The following is an 11334-nucleotide window of genomic DNA, read 5'->3' on the forward strand; positions in this document are numbered from 1 at the left end:
AGTGGCCAGATTATTATGACCACCTGACGTTTGTAGGCAAATTAGCTATAATTTCACGCTGAAGTTGCTAGAGGGCCAGACCATTATAAATAGGGAAGCAGGTTGTTTACCACGACAGTAGAAGTGATTAGTTTCTGAAGATACGGCTAAACAACGCGGTTTAACAGCCTTTGAACGTGGGATGATTCGCGTTTCGTTAAATGTTCAGGGGCAGCTGTTGTTAAAGTGTTTAAAGACTGGACTGTCAGCCAAAAATCTGGGTCTGAACGTGCGAATTGTGGCCGTCAGCGACTAGTCAATGTTAGGGCAGAACGGAGAGTGGCAAGACGGGTACAAGACAACAGAAGGGCAACAGTGCCGTGTCAGATTCCTCGCATCACCTTCCAACATCTCATGGAGTCACGAGGTGGCCCAACGAAGTCATCTCGTGGAGTTATCTCGTGGCCCAACGAAGTACTGATGGGGTGGTCATAATAATATGGCCACTCAGTGTATATTATGATAATATAACATAATGTAAGACTATGTAATCATTTTTTTTTTCATATGCCCCATATAGAAGTTTCAGCCTTAAAAAATGTGACTCAACCGCAGAAGCAAGCGAAAATATCTGGCACATAGGCAGTAGTCCTTATAACTGCTGTAAATTGTCTTTTTTTTTACCTAGGGAATATTTATTTAAATAGTCGTCTTGGCTGTACAATGAAATTTTGTAGACTTGAAATCCCGAGCACAAATGAGAGGCTGGCAGCGCCAAAATAACAAGGGCCGTGCCCTTAAGGTACGTGTTGCTAAATTTGGAGCCAATCAGAGGATTATGTCAGGAACAGTTTTAGTTACGAACATCCAGAGATCCTCACGCACGCGGTGGAACATTTATTGTGACAGGAGCGGCTCCCAATATGGCAAGGAGCAGTGCCATCGCTCTGTAATTACCGCAATCTGTCAGGAACACTATGGACCTGGCAGGCGCAATGCTGCTCCTCCAGGGGGCACATTACAAACAAAGAGACAGGCTTGTCTGGGAGAAGATTGATTTAAATAGGTTGCAACACAAGATCTGCCTAAAACCTTGTTTCCTAATAGCAGGGGGAACTATATATAGTGCAATATCTCTGCCCGTGTCACCACAAGAGGCCAAGAAAATGTCTAAGTCTGCCCTTTGTTTTTTTGGTGTCTTCACCTGAATAAAGAACTGATCCAGAATTTCAGATGACATTAAAATTGGACCAAATTTCATGGATGGGCCCCATCAGAATTTCAGTGTTGTTTTTGGTGGTTCAAATTCCCAAAAGGCTTCTGTAAGAAGGTCATGCTGGAGTAGAAACAGGCCTTCATCCAACTGTGCTGAAGCATTAACAGTACCCATCACTAGAAATGCCTGACCTCAATATATGAACTGTGGTGCTAACAGGAGGATATTGAATATGAGTTGGATGGACATGGTCATGAGTGAAGACCTACGAAGAGTCAATTACACAAAGCCACGTCTGTGTTGAAGAGAAAATGGCAATTTTTCGAGGCCGTATCATAAGGAACTCCACCGGAGGGGAGCTGTGCAAGATTGTGAAGGAGAGCAAAGTAAAGAAATTGACTACGAGAACATGGTGGATGGAGGACATCCAATAAATGACAGGCAGAACATTGACCTGGCAACAGGCAAGGCCAAATGGAAAGCTATGGTGGAAGCAAGGTTCCAGGATTGAAGTTCACAAGCCATCGTAATGGTATCCACATACTTTTGGTCATATATTAGGTGTCATGGTCAATGATGTAACATTTTTGGCCCTATAGTATATATAGGAATCTGCTGCTTGAGGCTACATCAGAGGAATTCTATGTACAAGTTTCAGGAGCCAGTGCGATCCGATTATATTTATGTTTAGATCTAGAGCTTGCATGGTGATGTTCTCCTACGTGCAGTTTCTGGTTGGGTTATCCTATAGGTGAAAACCACCACCAGCCTCTTCTGATCCCAAAATGGCAGAATACCCTGAAGAATAGGTTGGACTCAACCACATAACGCATTTGTCATTTTTTTCTAGACCCCGTACTTCTGGACAACCAATAAATGGCCTGCTACAGAACTGGACTATGGTAATATTTATTTCTTTAATTAATTAATTTTGCTGTTGTTTTATTATGACATAATTAGAATGAAAAGAGGCAGAGATTTAGTCCCAGCACATCCTCTCCTGTTATAACATCAGCATTGTAATAGGAATACATACTGGAGGTGTTTCTTATAATACAATCAAAGCTTAGTTGAAAAACCCCTTTTATGTAGTGAGTGCTGCCCATCACTTCCAACAACTTCCTGGATTCCCAGTGTGCTTTGTATTTCTTTCCCTGCTGCTTCATGTGATGCAATCTCCATTTCTCAAGACATCTCCCATCATGCATTGCTTCCAGCAAGCAAGGTTGATGTTACATTGTTCAGACGTTGAATTGTAGTTCAGAAGGCAGGCTCTGTGAGAGCGGTGACACACATACTGTATATATACTTCAAGAAATTGTCAAAATGTTTCTGTAATAATATCTTTTTCTCTGTTGTGATTGTATTCTTTAGCTATTTATCTGGCAAAGAAAAACATCAGAAAACAAGGAGATCTGGTGGAGTATGAGAAGGTGAGCTTTTCATTTTTATACACCATCTCTTATATAGAGTTAAAGTGACATTAAAGCCTCAGATTTTTTAACATAAACCAATACTGTAATGTGTGCCTTACTGTAAATACAGATGATTTCAGCCGTACCTTGGCTGGCTTCGGCTGCACTTCGGTCAGCCGAGCATGCTCTGCATGTTCGGCTGAGCCAAAGTGCAGAAGGACTTCGACTCAGTCGATCCAACATCTGGATCGGCTGAGCCGAAGAGCTCCGGCAGCTCACTCGCTGCCGTTCGCCCCTATTCACATAGAGGCCGAACGTCAGTGAGCGAATAACTGAATGCCGTCGAGTTCGGCTCGGCTATTCTGATCGGCATTTCCGTGGTAACTCCGTGGCAGAATAGAAAATCAGTGAAAAAAGTTGAAAAAATAAAATAGAAAAAAATGTTTAGAAATGTAAATAAATGATAAATTTAAAAAATTGAATAAAGATTAAAGAAAAAAAACAACAATTGGGCGGAGCACGCAGTAACAGCTAGCTCCACCTAACTGTTTCCTATTGGCCCAGACCTACTAGAGTCTTCAAGCAGGTCCCCGGCCAATGAATAACAACTGGGCGGAGCCGGCCGTGATGTCGTGGCTGGCTCCGCCCAGTTGTTATTGTTTAATGACAGATCAGCATCCCCTGGTCATTTGGGGACGCTGATCTGTCATTACAACTGGGCGGAGCCAGCCGTTGTATTATTTAGGTAGCATGGGTAAGTCGGTGACCTGACTTCTCTTTACTGCATTTAGGCAGTACAGCTTGGTCACTGACCTGCTTCCAGTTTGCTATTGGACAAACAAGAAACTTCCCCACACTGCACAGGTGATCCCCCCTATGCCAATCCCTACACTGGCTTCCATCCCCCGCCCGCCTCTGCCAATCCCTGCACTGGCTTCCAATAGCCCAAAAGATAAAATTTAAAATATTAACAACCACTTACAAAGCCATCCACAACTCCGCCCCTGGCTATATCTCAAACCTGGTCTCAAAGTATGGCCCTAACTGACCCCTCCGCTCTTCAAAAGACCTCCTGCTTTCCAGCTCCGTCATCAACTCCTCCCATGCTCGCCTCCAGGACTTCACTAGAGTCTCTCCCATCCTCTGGAACTTTTTACCCCAACCGGTCTGTCTGTCTCCCACTCTGACTGCCTTTAGGCGATCCCTTAAGATTCATCACTTCAGGGAAGCCTATCCCGCCTCAACCTAACCACTCAACCATCACGTTCTCAAACAATTCATCCCCACACAGCTACCTCCTCATGTATCACTTCCCCCTCCCTTTTAGATTGTAAGCCCTCAGGGGCAGGGCCCTCCTTACCATCTTGTCTTGAATTGTATTGTGATTGTAATGTCTTCCTTATATTGTACAGCGCTGCGCAAAATGTTGGCGCTATATAAATTCTGTATACTAATAATAATAATAGATTGTTCCAAGAGACACCCATCCATTCTCTTTGTGTTCCAACAGGATAATTATAATCAGCTGCACAAACGAATCAACCACACGTGGGACTTTGTGGTGATGCAAGCACGGGAGCAGCTTAGGTGAGTGATCCCCATGCGACACTGACATTCTGGAGTTCACTCTGACCATTCATTTCTCACAGTGCTTGCTCTTTTTTTTTTAAATTCAAAAACGTCTTTATTAAAACGTACAAAAAACACAAAGTGTACAAAGTTGATGCAAATCGAGGGAACAAAGAACAAAACCTAAAGAGATGCATAAATTAGATCCATAACCATACATATGTATTATCATAACGGAGAAGTGAACGTTACATGTCTTATGCTGTTGCAGTGAGCCAATGCTGTGTAGTATATGCACGTCATGTTTTTCACGGTTAGGGTAAAAGGGGCATATGCATCTCCTTTTCAACTGGCGAACAGCTCAAAAAAGACCAATCGCATGCGGATTTATAAAGGTCTGAGCCACGTAGGCCGCGCTGGGGCTTGTAACGTCTTCATTTTAGTACTGCAAAATGCAAGAATCGTTTGTAATGCACAGTATCAAGAGTGGAAAAAGTAAACTTAGAAATATTGAGAAAGAGAAAAAACAAAAGAAGAGAGAGGGGAAAATAAAATACCAAGAATAAGGAGAGGGGGTCGGAAGCGGACCGTCCAACCAAGTGAGTGCTTGCTCTTTAACATTTCATGAACTCAGGTATATCGACTACCTAGAAAGATTGACCACTTAAAACAGCTGTCCACCAAAAGCAATGCTACAGTTGTAGGTGGAATTTGGTTGGGAGCCATGTCCTGGCTTCTTACACGTCTTGAGAACCCTAGTGGCAAGATCTGTCGGCCACAGGTCCTGGTGTTTTTGCCACTAACCTTAAGGTTAGTGGCATTCTCATGCCCTTCAGAGAAAGTGTTTTTGCCCATCTTGGATATTTGTGGGTTTCCACCCACTGTGGAATGGATGGGAATTCCTACCAACCTTAGAGCTATGGGTGTTCTTGCCCACCTCAAAGTTGTGGGTGTACATCCCCACTTTAAATATAGGTTAAATAATTTCTATTGACCCTATGGTTGTTGTCATTCCCACCCATAATGGAGTTGCAGGCATTCTAAACCACTTTTTAGCTGTCTGTTTTTTCACCCATCATAGAGTTATGGGTTTTCTCTCCAAACTTAAAGTTGGGAGCTTTTCTGTTCACTTAAGAGTTGTGGGAGTTCCCACCCTCCTTGGAGTTTATGGTGTTTCCCACCTTCTAAGAGATGTGTAAGTTCCCACCCTCTCCTAAGACATATGGATGTTCCCATCCCCTTAAAGATTTGGGCATTCATACCCTTTAGAGATTTGGGTGTTTTTGCTCTTCAGAGGTTTAGTTGTTCCTGTGTGTGTTCCAGACCGCTTTAGAGATTTGAGTGTTCCAGTCCTGCTTATAGAACTTGGTGTTCCCATTCCCTTTAGAGAATTGGGTGTTCCGGCCTCCCCTTAGCGATTTGGATATTTCTGCCCGTTAGAGAACCGGGTGTTCCTGCTCTTTAGATATTTTGTTGTTCCCATACCCCTTTGAGAATTGGGTGTTCCCATCCTCCTTAGAGAATTGAGTTTTCCAGCCCCCTTTAGAGATTTAAGTGTTCCCCTCCCGCTTAGAGAATTGGGTGTTCCCATTCTTTTTGGGGAATTGGGTGTTCCAGCCCCCCTTAGAAATGCAATGTCTCTGTCATTGAGCACACCAGGGCAGCCATATATATATACAATATTAAGTATCTTTGCACCTGGTGACATTGCTGTCAGATAAGACATCAGCGATGTCACATGTGACCAATGATAGATCCCAAAAGAACTGGCTTGTTGTGGTTGCTGATGATTCCCCAAAATGTCTTCTTCGCTCTTTACAGGCTTGATTTTCCCCCAGGGTATGGCAATGCCCATAGACGTGCAATCAACTGTCTAAAACTATCTGAAGTAAAAACTGCCCATGCTGCCAATGGCAACCAATAAGCTTCTCCTTTTTGATTCTCCGGTGTAGTTCACAGACTGAAAAGCAAAAACTAACTACCACGCACCTCTATAAATTCCTCTAGAAACTCCCAGGCCACAGACCTAAAATGGAGCTTCAAACAGCAATTTGAAGTCCACTGACTAAGATCCGAGGTCCTCAGATGAGTACAGACAAGGTCACGGCTCTTCCTTGGCACATTCACTCGGCCTGTCAGGCCCAATTGGCCTCAAATCTTTGTTTATGACAGTAAACTATTCTAATTTCTTTCATATTTGCTCAAACCGGGTGACTACGACAAGGAGGAAGCCGGATCTGATATCTCCACCTTGGGAGCAGAAGACTTCAAGTCATCATTAGCTCACAGTGGGTCATGTCAGGACTAATCCCCCTCAAATGTCTTTTCAGAAGGCCGAGATTAGCTGGAAAATAAAAAATTCTGTTATATTAAAAGCACGCGAGTATCAGAAAGTCACAGAGCTCTGGCTGTAATGTGAGACGTACGGCGTTGTTTGTGATTATTTTTGATTTTCCTTTGTGAAAAATGTAGTTCACCGGTAGCTATCCAAGAAGTAAGGCCAACGTGTCAGTCCTCCCTGTGATGAGATCGCAGGATTGTGAATTGAAGAGCCCTCTGCATTTTTACATTGTGAAAGCAGAGAGCCATGTGACACCCACTTGGGGGTGGGTCCTTGAAGCCTTGCACTTACAGTATATCCTCAGTCTTCTGGGATACATGACACAATTCATTCGATCAACCTGGAAAGCTGAGGACATCTTCTGGTAGAGAGGAGGTATTGCAGGGGACAGAGCCAGGAGGAGATGAGTATTGCAGCCAGAGCTGCTTTTTTTTTTTTTATTGTAAACGCTTTTTTAAAAAGAACTGGAGTTGGGCTTTACAGTTAGCACTGCATGGGCACAATATCTGTGAAAAGTAAACCAAAGAAACTGGACTTGCTGTATTTTTCTTGAAGACGTTGCGCTAGTTATCCAACCAGCTTTCTCAATTCTGAATTGAGAAAGCTGGACAAAATGTCTTCAAGAAAAATCTGGCTGCTTTGCTTTCTTTTTTGACAGATATACCATGACCTGGAGGGATGAGAACCTTCACAGACACCACAGGGGCAATTTGTTTGGTTGTACAATTACGCAACTACAATCTCTAGAGATCATTCGCCTGCTTCAGAACACATTGCTCGATATAGCAAGAGTGTCATGGGCGATTTTCAGTCACATGACCCCAGTAATGGTTGTGAATCAGATTTACAAATAGTGGAAGCAACTTCTTTCCCCTCATCTTCTGACAAGTGATTCATTGCATACAATCGCTTCCAAATTAGATTAGAATTTAGGCAAGAAGCACAAAAATCGCTAATCACTAGGAATAGCAACTCCTACACATGGTCAAAAGGAGCTTTTGTGACCCTCATCAGCCATTTTGTGTCCTCTAATAACCAGTGCCCTATACCAAAATAGACAGACCCAGAGAGACTGAGCGGAGGGGCTACATGACTGGGGGGGGAGGAATAGTCCCTGGAGAAAAGGTTAGAAATAAGTTGGGAATTAGCTGATCTTACCTGATTGGACGTTGGGGTCAGGTGTCCGGGAAGGAGCTGCATGGGTTGGAACTGCAAGGGCTGAGGGGCGTTCTTTCAAGAATCGACGGAGGAAGCAGGTTGTCCCACCCGCCCTCCCTGAATGTTGTGGTTTCTGATGGTTGCTAGGTCACGGCAGCTTAGTGGATTAGGGGGTCTTTGGGGGGTCTGAAAATCAGAGTCAATTACACAAATGGGGGGCCATCAGCTGGTATGGGCGCTTCTCCCTGTTGGTAACAGTATTTGTCGGGTGACTGGCCCCCTTGGAACTTGGGAGCAGTAACTGCCCTGGAGCTGGTTGGGGTGAGGCTGGGGACATGGTAGCAGTTTTCAGGAGAGGCCTTATTTGTGCTGTTGGGCACCGAAAGACCCCAACAGTCCTTAAGATTATTTATTTTTATATGACTTTGTTTATTACTTTGGTTACTGTTAACATTTGTTTGATTAATAAAAGGGCTGCTGTGGCCATTTAAATCCATGTCCGCAGTCTGTGTGTTTGGTGTTTTAACAGAGGGGCGTAATCGAGAAATCCATCAGTCAAGCAAAGTACAGGAAGTTATGTCACCAGTCTTTTATCATCTTTAAGGTGTATCTAAAGGCCATTTGTTTTTTTGTTTCCGGGTAAGCTGGGGAATGGTTAGAACTGCTGTCGGGTTTGGTTCGCTGTTTTTTGCTCATTTCCTGTCCTAGAGACCCAACAGCAAGTGGGAAGAAATCTCTCTAAAGTAAGGGAAATCCTGTCTTAGACAGTTGTCACCAGAGCAAGTGTCCCCATTGGAAGATCTCCCCTGTATTCTCCTCACCACTCTATTCAAAACGAAAAAATGTCTTTACACGCACAATATCCCATCACTTTGTTAGTACACCCCTTTTTTAAAAACTGCCCATTCCTTTGCATCCACAGGAGTATTGCGAGTTTAAGAAGTCTACGGGTGACGACACAATCCCCAGTGTTTATATTGGGCTTAAGGACAAGTTGTCCGGAATCAAGAAGGTGGTGACGGAGTCAACGGAAAAATTTATTCAGCAGCTGCTAACCTCCTACACAGATAAGCTTCAAGAGTTTGCAAAGGAAGGTGAGTCTGCTTGTTGTTAGTCTGCCCATACACATACCATCAATTATATGTATTTATATAGGTGTGTCAATCACAGAGAGCCATTCAATTTGTAGAGCTGGTACACCCGTGTTTAGACATAGGTGTATTCCATATGGTTCTGGCCCTTTCTTGTCACACCAAATACAGAGTCTGATAAAATGTGGTGAGCTCAGGTCATGTGTTCAAGGCATTGTATTAAACCGTTTTCATTTTTATTTTTGTAAGTCATGTTCATCCTGTGCCAGGCTGATTTCTATATCTTATAATTACTCAGGCTCCACTGCATCTGCATCCACTGCCCATTGACCCAAGGCCTCATGGGGACAACCCTCATGCAGTGAAGTTGAAGGGTAGAGCCTGTAGACAATGTTTAGCCCTTTACAATGTAACGCTCACCCACGAAGGAGCCCCTGGAATAACCCGGGTCATCACTAGTCTGTCTAGGGGATTTGGTCTTCAGCTGCCCCATTAGCATTTACAGCCCTCTTCTAGTGCCCACAAAGCTGTAATGCAATGTAATGCAATGCTGAATACTTTTTATTAACATCTTCACACTGGGGAGAAAGGGTATAGGGGTCCTAGACATCCAGGGTGTAACAGACATAGACTCCAGACTCACCAGACCTCTTTAGCATCTCAGTGTAGATCCACTTGTGGTACAGCGAGTAGTAATTTGAGTAACCGATGAGCAGGGAATGAGTACAGATCCTCAGCAGGAGAGACACCAGCCTTGCTTCTGAGGTCCACTATGTTTCAGGCACCTCCAGTAGCCATCAGCTTCCCTGGTTCTCCTCCTCTGACAACAGCACAGGCCTCCTCCATACTTGAGGCCTAGGGAAACTCTTCCAACACTCCAGCCCCTGCCCACCCCCAGGCCTGAGGCCCAGCTCGGGGGCTGCTGGACAGCACCCAGTCCTGTGCCAATCCATGGCTGGTCCCAAACTAGTCTGAGCACATGGCAATTCCCTCCATTATATGTACCCTATCCCAGCTTGCACCACTGGTTGAGAGAGCCCCAGTGCTTGATTGGCTGCTGTACTGTACATACATTCATAGAGTCCCTTATTGGCTGTCACACAATACAGCAGAGTCACGCTCCACCCAGGTAGGTACAATCAATGCCAGACGGCTCTATAGTATATATGGCTCTATAGCAGGGGTAGCCAAACTCCGGCCCTCTGTGGTGGAACTACAAATCCCATGAGGCATTGCAAGATTCTCACAGCCACAGACATGATTGCCGGAGAGAGATGCACCATTGGATTTGTAGTGTCACCACAGCTGGAGGGCCGGAGTTTGGCTACCCCTGCTCCTATAGTATTAGGCTGTGTCTGTGTGGAGAGCAGCGGGTTTGGATGTACAGTCAGTCCAAGGAGAAAAAAGGAATTGCATGGCTCCACCCACTACACTAAAATGATGACTGAACCCCTATAATTTTGGGACGTGTGATGGAAGTAAGAGATGCAGTGCTCTTCACGGGTTCACTGGAGGGCCTTTTGCTCTTTTTTTTTCTATATACCTTACAGCAGCCACATACAAAATGGGTGATGCGTACCGCTAAAGGGTGGAGCTAAATAGCATGGGAAGCAGAGTTTACAGAGTTCTTGGTGCACGAACGTGAGGGGCAGTGTTAAGGTCTGGGGCAAAGCCCTGTTGTAATTTCCATAATCCGATCACCATGGTGCAGTGAACTCTGGAACAGGTCAAGCAATATGAATACAAATCTTCAACGTCTGCCTTGACACACAAAGAAGACTGCGCCGGATGTTCTTGTCCAGACTGACCTATCCAAACACTATCAATTGTATATTTAACAGACTAATAAGAGAAGATCAATTACAGGGTTTACATGCACTTTAAGGGGATAACTTTGTACAGGGAAGGTCTGTGATCTGCCCTGGTTAATAGCACACTGTGTCATTATTGATGATGGTGTTAGGGGTGTATTGCATACATTAGTGGGGCTCTGAAGTGCATAATTCAGCTCCACCCTGATGGTAAATTCCTTCCAGCAATGACTGCACCTTACAGAACAAGCCCAGCTTTGCTTACAAACAACAGAGCGTTATTATTGATTTAATACGGGCAGATTACCAATCTGAGCCCACAAAAATAGCACTCGGTATGTACAATCAGATCGTGATTCAGGATATTTATCAGCTCCTTTCAGTACGTGATACTTGGCAAGGTCAGATTGTTCAAGTGAGGAAATATTTAAATGTGTTTAAAGTGACACTAAACTCAGGAGTTAAATCTTAAAAATGCATTCAAATACCTTAACTATCAACAACAATGTATCTTATTTGTGTATCACTCGGCTTTAGATCCTCAAATCATCTCTGAATTGGTGCTGACACTGTCCTTCCTTCTGGAGGGTGGCTACTTTTGTTCCCCATGGTCCCTGTGTGTGTTGTAGAGTAGTCACCGCTCCACTACAATCTCATGTTTTGTTCACTAATTTGTATTGAGATTGTAGTCCATCCCGGGAGCGAGCTTAGAGAGGTGACTACTTTACAACACACACAGGGACCATGGGGAACA

General features: G+C 44.2%; 1 protein-coding gene across 2 annotated transcripts in view; it reads left to right on the top strand.

Annotated features, from left to right (window-relative positions):
* The window catches only part of RGS11 (regulator of G-protein signaling 11), a 76433-nt gene that overhangs the window by 19821 nt on the left and 45278 nt on the right, over positions 1-11334 (top strand). For both annotated transcript variants that reach the window (XM_018567731.1, XM_018567732.1), the window contains exons 4-6: positions 2046-2097; positions 2570-2628; positions 4121-4197. In XM_018567731.1, coding sequence (XP_018423233.1) covers positions 2046-2097; positions 2570-2628; positions 4121-4197 — 188 coding nt within the window. The remainder of the gene's footprint in view (positions 1-2045; positions 2098-2569; positions 2629-4120; positions 4198-11334) is intronic.

This window comes from Nanorana parkeri, unplaced genomic scaffold, assembly GCF_000935625.1.
Source record: "Nanorana parkeri isolate BGI_ZX_2015 unplaced genomic scaffold, ASM93562v1 scaffold1087, whole genome shotgun sequence".
In the NCBI taxonomy this organism is placed as follows: domain Eukaryota; kingdom Metazoa; phylum Chordata; class Amphibia; order Anura; family Dicroglossidae; genus Nanorana; species Nanorana parkeri.